We start from the raw sequence: 14,928 nt of genomic DNA on the forward strand, positions 1-14,928 counted from the left end.
TGGAACTCTGGAGTTCCCTCGGGATAGAGAAGGGAAAGACTACATTCTGTGTTCCTTACTTGCAGTACCTGGACCAGCTGGAGAATTGCTGTGGCTTGCGGGAAGAAGCTATTCTTATCTTGTTATCTGACATTGGTAAGTGGTGGCAGTACCTTCAGTTGTCTGAACTATGGAAACCCTTTTAGTCCTGAGTCCACTCTCCAGATATACAGTAGTGACCTTAGTGACTCCATTTCAGACTGACCTTTTATGATCTTGATCATTTCCCAAAAGTGTTGGGAGTCTGGGGAGGTTCTTGCCTACTGGAAGCTAGCCAGCATTACTACAGTTTACAGGAAGGATGTGAGGGAACATCCGGAGAGAGAACTCAATTTGTGTCCAGAGTTCTATGGTGCTGACTTTACCCCTGACACTCAGTGTTTCATTGTATGTTTGATTGTACAAGGTCTGATGTGAAAGCCATGCTTATTACTAGATAGAATAGATGAATCCTTACTGAGCTCATGCTAGGTACTGTTACTTAGCTCTAACAACTGGCTTTTTCTGTCTCAGCTTCTGCTCTCAGATACCTTCATGAGAACAGGATCATCCATAGAGACCTGAAGCCAGAGAACATTGTGCTGCAGCAAGGAGAGCAAAGGGTAAGCAGGAAGCAGTCGTCTCTACCTGCACAGACAAGTAAACTTACAAGGAACCTGCATGTGCTTCATGCAGTTACATGGTCCCTCTGCAAGAGCACTCAGCCCAGGATAACACCTGTCTCAGGTCACTGTCACATAGTATTCTGTGTGCAGCTGAGGTGAGACGTTGTATTAGACGTCTGTTAACACCTGACATTTTGACTTTCAACTATTAAGGAAAGAAGCAGACTGTACTGATTGACCAAAGATCGGAAGGAGCTAGAGGCGTAACTGCTAAGTGTGCTACAACACCTTCAAATTCATTGTGGTTTTAGAAATCTACAGTAGCCTCCCATTTCTGCTTCTATCTCTTCACTGGCACCTTTCCTGCATAGCTTTGAAGTGCCAGACCTTTTCTTTCTGCTGTATGATGTGCTTTTAACAGGACTTCAGTCTGGCATTCTTATTCTCTGTTGTGTGTTTCAGTTAATACACAAAATCATTGACCTTGGTTATGCTAAGGAGTTGCATCAGGGGAGCCTGTGCACATCCTTTGTTGGGACTCTGCAGTACTTGGTAAGAAAGGAATTCAGCTAGAAGAGCAGCTACTGCTTTCTAGTGGGATAGAATTAACTGTTACCAAGCTTTGGGCTGGGATTAGGTACTTGCACGGTATGGGGTGCGTTTGTGGTGCTGAAGCTAGCAAAGGTGACTGCTTTTTTGCTGACGCTGGGTTTTGCTGAGACTGGGTTTTGTGCTACCTGCATCTGTTATAAATAAGCAGGAGTGCCAGTAACCTATGCTACTCACTCCAGGAGGGTCTTAAAGCACTTGAGAGGCAGCGTTCAGTAATGTCTTTAATTATTTGTACAAATGTTAATGAGATGTTAAGGGACAGAGAAAGCTGAGAGCTTTCTGGCCAAAGCCATCTGGCTTTGTCTCATGCGTGTAAACTGTATCAGGCCCCAGAGCTGCTGGAACAGCAGAAGTATAGGGTGACAGTGGATTCCTGGAGCTTTGGCACGCTTGCCTTTGAGTGCATTACAGGCTTCCGACCATTCCTACCCAACTGGCAGCCAGTGCAATGGTGAGTGAACCGTGGCTGGGTGGTAAGTGGGCATGATGTGACTTTCCTGTTTACAGGAAGCAGAAGTGTGGTCCCTTGATTCTGAGGATAATATCCCCATGTTTCTTGCCCTTTTGGAAAGTGACCCCTTTCACGGGGGCTTGACTCACCTGAGCAAGTTCAGCATTCCTGATCCTTGCTCTATGGGATAAGGGCTGACTCCCGCAGGGCAGGTAACAGAAACCAAAGTGGCATCTGTATTATATGTCAAGAGTAGCTTTCAAGAGCCTACTAGCATGCAGGCTGGGAAAGGCGGGCAATTTTTTCACCATTGTACTCGCTTACATTAGGCATACAAAAGTGCATCAGAAGAGTGAGCTGGATATTGTTGTTTCAGAAGACTTATCCGGAGAAGTCAAGTTTTCTAGCAGTTTGCCCTGCCCCAACAATCTAAACAGGTGAGTACTAAAAATTGCTGTGCTGAGATAAACTGATTCTTCTGCAAAAGGACCAAGTTTGTGTTGTATGCCTTACTGTGTTAATCTGTGAATACATTGAGTGCGTGACACAGGCAGTACTACTGTCGCTTGTCAGACTTGTGTAGTCTTGGTTTCTGCCTTCTAAACACTGCGTTTGTGATGGGGAGAGGTGGAGTGCTGGAGGGAGAAGGAGGGGGGCAGTTTTGTCAGTCCTCCCACACAGAACAGGCCGTATCGTTACTGCCAATGAACTTTTACCTTTTCTGATCTGGTTTTTGTTGCTCAGTGTTTTGTCTGGGAGGCTGGAGAAATGGCCGCAACTCATGTTAATGTGGCACCCACGTCAGAGAGGTACAGATCCTACCTATGGACCCAATGGGTGTTTCAAAGCATTGGATGACATTTTGAACTTGAAGGTAAGCAATATGTCTGTATTAGCCTAAAAAGTTTTCCAGAGAGCAGTTTCCTGAGCCTCTGAATCCTGGACTTAGGAGGAAGAGTGAGGCAGAAACTCATAGAACTGTCTCCTGATCGTTAGTGACAGGTGCTTTCCTCTTGCTTCTTTGAGGACAAATACTCCCTGAGCTTGTTGGGAGTAGCGAATAGCTTCTGTGCATGCTTGGTTCCATATTCTGATAGAGGATTCTACAGGTATTTAACTGCCATGTGGCCTCTCTTCCACTTGATGGAGGACAAGAACTTTGCCATAATGTTAGGAAGTAGCTGTAAAGTGACTTCTTGATTCTGCCAAGTGCTTTGAAGAGTTTCTTGGTGGTCATTTTTTCGGTCCCTCAATCTCTGCTCTAAGATGACCAATGTATCTTCAGCCTTTCTCATGCCATGCTACTCTTCTGGTAGGTGCTTCACGCTTTGAACATGGTTACGGGAACTGTGCACACCTACCCTGTGACAGAGGAAGAGACTCTGCAGAGTGTGAAGGCCAGGATTCAGTCAGATACAGGAATTCCAGAACAGGACCAGGAACTAGTGCAGGAAGCAGGACTTGAATTGTTTTCTCAGAAGTTGGTCACTAAACATACAGCTGATGGCAAGGTGAGTCTCGGTATTCCCTTTCTTAAGTTTGAGTGAATCAGAAGTCACTGCACTCGCTTTGGGATCACAGCACTCCCTGCTGTTGTGGCATGCTTTTGTCATGGTAACCTCACAGACCTAACAGCCACTGTTGCCTTTGGTGCTCTGTGTTTGTTTGAGGAGGACTCTTCTGTTTGTGGTGTTGCCAAGGCTTGCTCTTCCCAAGAAAACCTGGTTGGGTCTTTTGTCTTGTGCAGGGGAATGATACTGCAGCAGCAGACACAGACCTTCTCTTCCTCTTTGATAACAAGAAAGTTTCCTGAGGCTCAGGTGGCCTTGCGTCCTCATCCAGAAAGTGTTGGCTGCATCCGTAAGGACTCCTCTGGCATGAATATGAAGGGCGGGGCGGGGTCAGTGTTGAGAGGGGCGTCTGTGTTTTGTGGTCTGTATCATGCACAAAGAGTAGAGGGAGCTTTTGCGTATTGGGACTGAAGAAGCAGTAAAATGGACTGTCATTCATTCAGTTTATCAGAATAACTAAAAAAGGGAGGTGTTTGATTTTGACATGCTAGGGGAGCTGCACAGGGGTTATCCAGCTCTAGGCTTTGCAGGCAGTAACATGCCCCTCAAAGGAGCAATGTTTTGGTCTGGTTTGTGATAACACAGTATTCCTGCTTCACGCTGATATGTACATTTCCCTTTCTCCCACCTCCTTTGTTTTCAGTTCAGGATCCAAAGAAGAATCTCCACTTTTTCCAGTTGCGGGAAGTGTGGGGTCAGATCTGGCAGACGATGCGGATGCTGAAAGAGGACTGTAATCGGCTTCAGCAGGGGCAGCGAGCAGCCATGTACGGTGGCCGTTTCTCCACAATACTTATCTCTGTCTTTGTGCGCTGGTGGAAGGGAAGACAGAAATGGGACCCTGTTGGAATGGGGAAGCCTGTGATTGGAGCTGTATGCAATTCATGAAAAGTGGAGAGTTAGCCCTTTGGCACAACTGCATTTGTCCTCAGCGCTATCTCAAGTATCTGTTTTGGATGTAAATGAAAGCCTGGTGGATTTCTACTTTCAGAGGCTAATAGGACCTTCTTGTCCTTGCAGGATGAATCTGTTGCGTTACAATAGTGCCCTCTGGAAGATGAAGAATTCTATGGCCTCCCTTTCTCAGCAGCTGGAAGCAAAGCTGGACTTCTTTAAAACAAGCATCCAAATTGACCTGGAAAAGTATAAAGAGCAGATTGAGTTTGGAGTTAGTGAGTATAGCATCTGGCAAACGGGTCTTTTCATGACTCTTCTCCTCACAAAAACACCTGCCTCCTTCTCTGTGAACCTGAGAAAGCCAGTCACCCTTCTTTGATTCCTGTAGCTTCTGAGAAGCTGCTGTTTGCCTGGAAAGAGATGGAGCAAGCTGTGGAACTTTGTGGGTGGGTATGTTTCTAAATCTAACTGCTAGTCATAAAGAGGTTTGTTTTTGTTATCTCTCCCCTCCTCCCCCTTTAGCTTCATTGTCCCTGCCTTAAATAGAAGCCCCTTGTATCTGCCCTGATGTCAGATTTCACATTGCCTTGGTTTGTGTGGCACAATTTTTGTCCATTATTAGTACTACATGAAGCTCATTCTGTTGTAAGGCTTAGGGGGAAACGGGAGATCTTGGCGAAGCCCCAGAAACGTCTTGGAATTTCCTTGAATTGAAACGACTCGTTTGTCTTTGGCCAAGGCTGCTGTTTGCATCTTGTTGGTTTGTTTAGAAATAAGAATGAGAAAGGAAGAACCAATGTGAGTGTGAGTGGTAGTGTCTCTAGGTATGAGACTGTTGTGTTGCTTATGTTCTACCCTGCTTTTAGGAAGATGATGTGGAGCAGGTAGTGAAGAGGATGATGGCCCTGCAGACAGACATCGTGGACCTGCAGAGAAGCCCGCTAGGTCGTAAACAAGGAGGAACACTGGAGGATTTGTGAGTTGAACTACCTTGAGCTTCAGATGCAGGAGTGTTTCTGGCTAAGCTTACTCACTAGAGGACAGTGAAAGGGCTGTTTCTTCCACCCAAATTGTGGGGGACTGGGAGCACTTTAACACTAAAGATGTTTTTTGACTCATCTGTCATTGTTCTGAAATGGCAGACAGGTATAGAAAAGATTTGAGTTCTCAAACTATTTGTTCCATGTTTTGGTTCTTTGGAAATCCTTTTCTTTCCTGCTTTTTTCTTCTAGAGAAGAACAAGCCAGAGAGCTGTACCGAAGACTCAGAGAGAAGCCAAGAGGTAAAAGACGCTTTAGCTCAAGGTCAGCTTGCTTTGTGTGTAACTTTGGAGATGTAGTAACGATCATTGAGAAAACTATCTGACTTCTAGGCCTGCCCAGACACTAGCAGCACATGGGCTCTCCTGGATTGCCTTTTCTCGAGAGGGAAGTCAGGGAGTCAGTTCCACACTAGGCCAGCCTTCCTTTCTTGGTGCTTTGTGAGCTGCTCTCGAAACTCCTCTGGAGCTCTTCTCAGAGCAGGCTGTTGCCATAAGCAACAAACAACCTTTCTGGGTAGAAAGGATGAAAGACACGACTGTTCCTTTGATACAGTCCCAACTCTCCTTTTCAAGTTCTTTAAATTTTGAAGAAGGTGGCTAAAATTCAGTGTAATTCATCCCACTCAAACTCGCATATCCTGAACTTTGGCTGTTTCAGGATTAAAGCAGTAGTGGAAATGAGCCGCTAAGAATCTTCTCACTCTGTCCTATAAACCGACCTTTCTGTGTAATATTGGCTCTCATTCCGGATCAGAGGACAGGCGGTGACAGCCAGGAAATAGTACGACTGCTTCTACAGGCAATCCAGACCTCTGAAAAAAAAGTTTGAGTCATTTATGCTCAGCTCAGGTGAGCTTTGTACATTTTATTCAGAGTTGAGAGAAGGTATTTTCTCTTCCAGCAAGAGAAGGTTTAAAACTCATTGCATATGACTCTTGAGATCTTGCAGTGTTAACAGAAAATAATTAACTTCAGAACTGTTCTCCTACTGCAGTGGCCCATGTGTGATCTGATTAGTTTTTATTTTTTTAATAGTAAAACTGTAGTTTGAAAACAGAAGGCATTGGAATTGTTCCCCAGAGTGGAGAAAGTGATGAATCTGATGAGTGAAGATGAGGAAACAGCTGTTAGGCTTCAGGAGAAACGACAGAAGGAACTGTGGAACTTGCTGAAAATTGCTTGTGTAAGTAAAATAAGAACTCCCCTTTAACCTGAGAATATGGTTTGTAGCACAGGCTACTGAAACAATAGTAAATTGAGTGTATCCTATGGTTCTTTTCTTTCTTTTGAATCAGTATGAAAGCCAAGTTCCAGGTTGTCTCATATTCCCGGCTGCTGAAAACTAGTGGGAACAATAACACTCTGAATATTCTGTGTTTTCTTCAGAGTAAAGTGCGTGGTCCTGTTACTGGCAGTCCAGAGAGCGTGAACACATCCCGTCTTGGTAGCTCAGGTCAACTGCTGCTGCAAGTCCCTTCTGGAACATTCAATTTATCAGAATCTGTAAGAAAAAGGTGAGGCAAAGTCTGGAGTTCTTCGGCTGCTAATGCCACCACTACAAAGCTAGGCTTCCTGCTTTGTGCAATAATGGCACACAGGGTTTCTCATATTTTACGCTTTGTGTTCAGCTTGCATTGTCAGCAGCCTTAGTTTACTTGGTAGTTAAGACTTGCTGGGGCTTTCAGATCTTCCGTATGAAAATTGGGTATCATGCATGGCTTCACTTCCCCCAGCCTCAGTAACAAAAGTGGTTTTTTGGTTTTCTTCCTTTAATCTGAGATGGTTGGGCTCACTTGGAAGTACACTGCCAGCAAGAACTGTTGAAGTATTGTCATGTAAGGTCACAGTAGCTGAGCTGTGTCATTGAGACTGCTGCATGCGTAGTTCCGGCTTGCTTAATTGAACTGGGTTACCACTTGGAATGAAAGACCTTGGTTTGTTTTTTTGCCTGTTGCCCCATCCTTAAGTTTATAGGCTTCTCAGCTTTTCCTCTAGCAGCAGTGTTTCCACCTAATAAGAACCCAATTCCATCTTGGAATACATTTCCTTTCCCCCGTTTGGTAAATCAGGGGCTGCCACCAACTTTTCAAGTTGCAGTATGAATTACAAGCCTATGTCCTGACTAACTTCAGTGTTCTGCAGCGTATCTGCCAGAAGTATTTCTTAATGATAGAGGCAGCATCTCTTTAAACTGCCACAGAAATTAATAGTGTAATAATTGCCCCTTTCAGTGAGGAGCTGCTGCTGGAATCTCGGGAACTTTGTAGCCAACTAGAAAATGTGATGCATGACACAATGAAGGATCAAGAGCAGAGTTTCTTGGTAATGTATTCACTCTTCTGTAAATGGACTAAGGAAGTGCCTGGCTTCGAAGTTCTGAATGTGCAACTTTGCCACCACTAACACAGCTAAATGAAATCTGCATTTTACTCATGGCCAGGGGGGAGAGTAGGAGATGCACAGAGATAGGAAGCACCGGTTCCCTCATAATCTGCGCCTGACATATTCTGCTTGCCAAAACTGGGAGCCACATGCTGGGAACTTGCTGCGCTAAACAGTAAAGGATGGGGCAAAGCACTTGGCTGTTGTACAAAACTACTGCAAAACTGCACACAAATTTGGGATGAGCGGGTGTCAGGGATCCTTAATTTAACAATGCAGAATATTGAAGAGAGAGTAAAATACTGGAGAGTGCAAGTAGGTTGTTTCCTTGACAGCAGTCACGTGGCTCATCATGAAATTGACCAACTTGTTCCCAGTAAATTTTTTATAACTCTTAGCACACTTTACCTTTATTTTAGAAAAAGCTCAACTGTAGCCTGGTGTTGAATTTCATTTATTCTTTCGGCTCTAGACTGGAGCTGGCTGCAGCTTCTGGTAGAAGAAACAAACAATCCAGAACAAACCCAGATGTAGAATCACTCTGGTTGCCTCTGAAGCCATGCTGCTTTGGGAAGCCAACTGTGAAAAGCTGCTTCCTCTGAGAAGGGAATATCAGCTGCCTTCTACTGTCACCAACTGCTTATGTGATACATATGGCTTAGCTTTTAGTATCCACTTCTCAGACACTTTCACAAAGATACATTAGGGAATGCCTGTTCTAACTGCTTGGAGAATGTTCTTAATTGTGCCTTAAGACAGCAGATCTCTGTCCTGATACGTCTTCCCTTGGGCATCGCCTGTGGCTGTTTTGCTGCATTTTAGGCTTTCTAATGAACAATGGACAAGGTATACCCAGTCACTGGTAGATGTCACCTTCCTAATGAACTGTGAACTTAATTGCTTTACTTTGCTGATTTGCACTTTTTTTCTTTAAGTGTAATGGTTGTACTTACCTAATACTTGTTTCCTGTATGGGAACGAAATTATCTAAAACATGTAAACTTTTGGTTTGCTCTTTTTGATGCGCTCAATAACACTATAATGGAAAAAACTGCTTTCACTGTGCAGGTCTCTAAAACGTGAGAGGTGTAAGAATGTTAGCCTGGAAACCAAAGAAGGAAATCTTCAGTGTACAGGTATCGTGTAACAAAGCATTTGCAGATTATCTATTAACCATGCTTAAAGTTGCATGAAAAGATGAAAAAAAGACCAAAAAACCCAGCTGGATGGAACCTTGGTGAGAGTCAACACACACCAACCTTGTGTTCTGACTGTGACCAATTTATTTCATTCTGTTCTAACCCCAAATTTCCACTACAACACAGAGACCTCCTTTTATAAAAGGCTGTGAAGTATAGGACATGCAAAATGCAATACAATAATAGGGAGAGGTTGGATTTTCTTTTGGTTTTTTTGGAACAGATTTAAAATACAGGAAACTGAAATGTGGCACAAACATCACAACTTCCATGCATGCCTTCAAGTGTCTTCCTTTGTTGTGCTGGCACACTCTGGACTTCAGCATTGGGTTAAAGTCATTCTTGGGCAGAGTAGAAAGTTCACACTTCTTCAAATTTCCGAGTAATATTAAGGCTGAAATGCACCGGGTACACTTTTCCTTCATCTTCCAGAGCACCACCAGTTGTTTTACTTAAAGCTGTGTTAGGCTTCCAGCTCAAATCCCAGCCCAATTTTGTGACCTCCAGCACTGAAATTCTTGCCATCAATCAAGCCTGAGAGGGTCAGCTTTACACCTACAAAAGCAAGTCACGAGAACCATCATGCACTGACATCCCAGTACAGTGCTCTTCCTCAGGTCCTTGACCTCACTAATGTGGCTTAGTTGCCACAGGAACTTGCATACACAGACATCCTTTAGTTCTCTGAGTCTGCGTAGACTTCTAGCTCCTTTGTTCATCTAGTCTGTTCTTAAGATGACAGTGAATTATACCATAGTGTAGTACTTAACACCATTTGCTGCTACCAGTGAGAACTGCGTACCAGGTCGAAGGGCATGAGTGTAACCAATTCCAATGAGGCTGGCATTGTTCACTTTAGCCTATAAAAAAAAAATCACAGTATTTATAAACTATGTAAGTATTCATACAGAAGAATCTCAGTCCCCTGAGAAGGTGGCCTATGCATTAACACTCTTGAGCTACTTGGAGACCAACCTCTCTTAGAAGCATGTTCCAATCTTTTCCTTTTCTCAGGAGTTTTCAGCTTAAGCAAATGGTGCGAATTCTGCCTTCACAGAATGCCATGCTGTTTTTCACTGCCTCGTCTATTATGTCTTTATATCTTTTAAAGAGCTACTTACTGCAGTCCCTCAGAGCCTGTCTTGTTCACATCACTCAGGAGTGATTTTCTTTTTTCTTCTAATGAGCAAGAAATACATGAATATGCAATCCCCTTTTTGCATTACTAAGTTTTGAGCTCTTAACAACAGTATTTCTCATTTTCAATTTTGGTTCAGTGGTCCTGGAACTAATTGTTGTTTTGAAACATAAATGCTTGCTACTTCAGTTCTTGGTCTTAAAACACACACGTCAGCTAACTTTCAATGGTTAACTTACTGTTAGGAGAAGGCTGTAAGCTCAGGTAAACTTCCACCATTGTAATTATAATATGGTTTTACATTATGGATTTAAGAATTAAAAGGACACTTTCATTGTCTTTTAAAAGACATTTTTCAGCACAGTAGCATGCTATTCCAAGCACACTAGTCAGACTATTTCACTATGGACAAAATTATATTTAAGATTTCTTTTCCTCCATAAGTTCACAAGTACGATGTGTGAGGTCCCAGTTTAAATTTGTACCACAACAGAAGCCACAGTTCGCAATCTACCATACTTCCTCAGTAACTAGTTCAAGCAACTGCTTCATTACAAATTTTCAGTATTTAGGGGAGCTTGAAATACTCATTTCTGTAACAAAATTCTTACCACAACGGAAGTCTTCTCATCCATTTGGTACTTTCCAGCAATACCAAAACGTGTGTTGTTACTGCCAGCAGTCCATGCAAGATTGACTGATGTCTCAACCTTATTAGTAACCTTCTGATAAACAGACCCACCAAACTCAGTGCTGTCATTCCTGTTTGTAATAGATGCAAGTGTGTCAGGCCTTGCTTTGTTTAGTAACTCTTAAGATTAACCCTTCCCCACAATGATTTGACATTATCTCCTAAAATGAACCAAGAGATCCAATACTTCCCTGAACCCAGGCTCACTACTTCCTAGCTGGAGCTGGCAGACTCCTGCTCCTATTTTTTTTTGCACAAAGCATGTTTTGCTTGCAGAACGGAACAAGACTTGCCAGAGACCTACAGTTTAAGGTTCTGACAAAAAAAACCAAACCAAACAAGCCAAAAACAAAACCAACCCACCCAGATAACCTGGTTGCTTGTCTCAAGTAAGCCAGTGTGCAGTAACACATAAAGGAGACTTCAGTTATGAGAATAAGACTGAAAACAATGCTGTTGCATTATAATCGTTTAAATACACCATCTTCAGAGCGTCTCAGGCCACCTGAATGCCAAGATTAGGGCTATGCAGTGATGACAGCTGGAAACAAACACAATGCCATGCATGCCTTTCTCCTTCATCGTGGGCATTTCTGAGGGAGAAAGTTTCTGTCTGGAGAGTGTGATTGATAACTGGCTAGCTGCAAAAGGTCACGTAGACATGAGGGAGCTTTGCTGAGCACACAGGCACTCTCATGAGAACCAGCAAGGCAGCAAGCTTCGCATGTCCTTGAGCACAGCTGGGATACGATAACAAGACCTTGTAGCTGAAAGATATGAGGGAGAAGCACGGTAAAACAAAAACTTACTCAAACTATGTAACCACAAAGAAATGTAGAAAGAGGCGTAGCTGACTTTTAGTCTGAGCACCAATCCTGAGCTTAACTTTTGAAATATGCATGAGCTTATTAGTGTTATTATAAAAGCATTGTATGAATTATCAATAAACGAGATTTGCCGATCACTCATATTGAGTGCCACATTTCTCCCGCCACGGATTTCCCACAAGAACAGACCTTCCAGTTCTTAAAATCTTCTTAGTAGGAGGTGTGATGGTGCACTTTGACTAAATTGTGGTCAATTCTGTCTCCTAATAGCTGGCATCTTCAGATTCTACTGGAGGTGTTGTGAATGTCTTTTCAAGAGTTGAGAAGGAAAGTGTCTTTTAAGGATTCTGATCTTCCAGTGTGATGCGTAGATACCAGTCAACATGTAGACTGATGACAGGCACAGACAGTATTCTTGGCAATTGCTTAGAAAATAAACAAAACATCAGGCAGTAGAATAATCCTGTCAACAAGGAGGATAACAGTAACTTTTCCAAGGCACAAATGTCAATGTCACTTTCAGTTACATTGCAGGAAAAAATGGTAAAAGAAATGGGTGTGACCCAGAGTTCCCACAGCCAAGAGGATATGTGAGTACCAGTTTGGCTGAAATGACTGTTGCTTGTCATTCCCCAGTGACAGTTTGGAGAAGTCATCACAGGCTCTTTTAATTTGTGAATACTGATGTGTATAAGTCAGGTGTCGGTATATGTATTTTCACATCCTTTTTTTTGCTTTTTCCATTGTGCTGCAGGTAATCTCAGAACAGCAGTGGCTGTGCTGAAGCAATATAAATAATAATCTCTGATTTTTTCCAATGATGTTTGATTGCCAAGTGATATCCTCAGCAAAGTTGGTCAGACCCTCTCAGTCCTACTCCTTGTAGCTACTGAGTACTGAGATTGTAGAAAGCCTTACTGAAGCTGACAGAAGTAATTTTCATTGCCTTCAGTGACTTTTCAATTGGGCTGAAAGTGCTGGTTGGTCTCAAAAATACTTTGTGAGCTTTGATCTAATGAGTGGAGACCAGTGGTAAATCAAAATGGAAGGAAGAGCTTTGTGGGCAAAATGCAGTACAGGTTAATTTGCTTTTTCAAATTCTAACTTATTTAAATTTTACATCAGAAGTTGTGGAGGTCTAAATCCCTACTACCACCTTAAGGCATCTCTGCCTCATCATTGCTTAAGACACTGACTGAATGCACATAGTTTAATTTAAAGTTGATTGCATTTAACAACAGAGTTTTTTAAAGCCTTTAGTCATGTAATAATGGTAGATAGCGCTTCATTTAGTCAAGAATGACCCGATACAGTTATCTATCATTTACATTAGCAATGTTGAACCGACAGTAAATTCAATTAATTCTTCAATTTTATGCTCTTAACATTTAAAAACCTAAATCCACTTTAAAATCAATTTGCATTATTTTGAGGATGGGATTCTTAATGTTAAGCTCCTATTAAATCCGCATTTTCTCTACTCTAAGGTTGCTTTGAATTTTTTTGTCATGTTTTTGTGGAATGTTGGTCTTAAGCAGTTTTTGTGGGTTTGTCTGTGACTTAAGGAGCTCTCTATTGGATACTGATCTATGCAGTTGAAATAGAACACTGGAAAAACATGATTTATAACAAGTGTTCTCATAGCAGACCAGGAGGTTGGGTTGATATTTCTTCTTCTTCCATCAAGGAACACCCGTGGCTGTGGGCTATAATTTATAACAACAGTGTTGCTTTGACCGGTTTTGGTTACTGTGGGCTTGTTTTCAGGAATGATGAGTATGTAGTTATCCCATCTTGAAAGAAATACATAGCACATGTGCTTATTTGGATTAATTAGTATGGTTTTATATCACAGTTGATAGAAAGCTGGAAGAAAAGCCCAAGAGTAAAGGAATAAAGGAGGCAAACCAAACAACTGAGGGTTGTGACTGTGGTTAAAGTCCCTTATGAATTCTGAGTGCTCCAGCACCGGTTTTCTGTGAGTCACTCTTTGAAGCTGCCTTATCATTTTGTTATATATATTCCAATATATGTCAGTCCTGTCAGACCCTAGAGAGAACACTTGCAGTGAGTAATTTCAGGTCTGAGTGCCACAACCAGGCTGCTGAGAAAGCTGGCCCAGCCTTTTTTTTTCTTGGTGTTTCTGATGGTTTGAGCTGCAAGTTCACTCAGCTGAGCTGCTTTGTGCTCCAGCTCTGTTTCTTTAGTGATGCTGCAATACTTGCTGCACGGCAACTCAATTGGAAAACAAAGAAATTAATGATACAGACAGAAGATCTGTTCCCAAAGCAGGGTGAAATTCTGGTGGAAGGGCTTCTGCTGCTTGAATTTTAAACACTGTGCTGTGAAACCTCTCACGTCATCTGTGGGTTAGTGGTTGTATCACCTGGGATAGTCCATCCAGGCCCTGTTGATGCAAACGTGCTTTTCACTGGTGCTGCTCCCTATTTTGGAGAATATCTGAAAATAAGGTGTGAGCAAGTACTGAAAATTTCAATTTTTGCTCCTATTTACCCACTTGCCTGCTGTTTTAATTTTGAAGTAGGGTGTCAGATAGAATCTGTCTAATGGCAGCGGTGTAAAAAGCATGCCTTCAGTTCCAAACTGAAACCCCTTGCAATCAGCAGATGTCCCAGCTCAAGGAAAATGGGTTGCAAGCCCAAAACATTCACTTTCCCTGCCTCATTTCTTATGGTCTTACCAAGGAAATAGCCAGACTTGGATTGTGCTTACTCTTTGCAATGAAGAAGTTGTTAATGCTGCGTTTTCATGCTCCCATCGTCGCTGTACTCCAAATGTCTGTTCTGTGGAATGGGCAGGATTAGGCTGTTTAAGACAAAGCCACTCCACATTTACAGTGCCTGTAAGGTCCATAGTAAGAGCCCTAAATAGAAGTATCATTTCCAAGATGCCTTCTATTTTACAAGCAGCCAAACAGAAAATGAAACCCTGGGTTGAATTGTAGTCTTCCTGAAGGAAGTGTCAAAGCCTAACAAGGGAGCTTGACCCAGCTTTGTACTTGTTGTTCAGTGAAATAAACTTTAATTGTTAATGAATCCAAACACTGTTAATGAATCCAGTACTACTACTTTACTGAAAAAAGCTGCAATTACTGGACAATCCCCTGATTTTCAGCTGCTGTAAATCACTCTATCTTCACAGAATGGAGAGGGGCACTTCATTTAACAACACTGAAGAATTAAGACAGGGAAATGGCATAAAAATCAGAAAGGATCTTAGGATTATAATCAGGGGAAACAGAGTAAAGAAAAACATGTAAAGTTGGGTGTTGCTTCTGTGAAAAGAGAAGTTGTACATCCATGTGCATGTAGCTGCATTAAGGAAAAGCATTAGTATTCAAGCCAAATGATGTCATGGAAAAACCGGTTTGTTTTTTTTAAGCATGCAAAACTTCTGTCAGTTGAAAGGGGATAAGAACAGCATATTAATCAATTTGCCTCCTTACCTGTTGTT

At 42.4% G+C, this 14,928-nt stretch overlaps 1 protein-coding gene across 3 annotated transcripts; it reads left to right on the top strand.

Annotated features, from left to right (window-relative positions):
• The first annotated feature begins 4,301 nt into the window (after nt 1-4,301).
• On the top strand, nt 4,302-12,808 carry LOC136304926 (inhibitor of nuclear factor kappa-B kinase subunit beta-like). Of its 3 annotated transcripts, none has more exons than XM_066208347.1 (9): nt 4,302-4,450; nt 4,564-4,625; nt 5,042-5,151; nt 5,408-5,457; nt 5,876-6,066; nt 6,253-6,400; nt 6,604-6,731; nt 7,449-7,539; nt 8,072-12,808. In XM_066208347.1, exons 1-5 carry the CDS (start codon nt 4,336-4,338, stop codon nt 5,887-5,889), a joined length of 351 nt encoding a protein of 116 aa, XP_066064444.1. In that variant the 5' UTR covers nt 4,302-4,335; the 3' UTR covers nt 5,890-6,066; nt 6,253-6,400; nt 6,604-6,731; nt 7,449-7,539; nt 8,072-12,808. The 3 variants fall into 3 exon arrangements, with proteins under 3 accessions (XP_066064444.1, XP_066064445.1, XP_066064446.1); XM_066208348.1 differs by having other exon boundaries at nt 5,972-6,066; XM_066208349.1 differs by lacking the exon at nt 5,876-6,066.
• Nucleotides 12,809-14,928: the final 2,120 nt, after the last annotated feature.

The sequence above is a fragment of the Chamaea fasciata genome, unplaced genomic scaffold, assembly GCF_029207755.1.
Source record: "Chamaea fasciata isolate MVZ Bird 193981 ecotype frontalis unplaced genomic scaffold, bChaFas1.0.hap1 SCAF_221, whole genome shotgun sequence".
Lineage (NCBI taxonomy): Eukaryota > Metazoa > Chordata > Aves > Passeriformes > Sylviidae > Chamaea > Chamaea fasciata.

Bases quoted from the DNA above. Each gene is read 5' to 3' on its own strand.
- LOC136304926 (XM_066208347.1), top strand. From the start codon at position 4,336: ATGAAGAATTCTATGGCCTCCCTTTCTCAGCAGCTGGAAGCAAAGCTG. The intron at 4,626-5,041 runs GTATGTTTCTAA...CCCTGCTTTTAG, and splicing joins CTGTGGAACTTTGTGGGTGG to GAAGATGATGTGGAGCAGGT. The intron at 5,152-5,407 runs GTGAGTTGAACT...TTTTTCTTCTAG, and splicing joins GGAGGAACACTGGAGGATTT to AGAAGAACAAGCCAGAGAGC.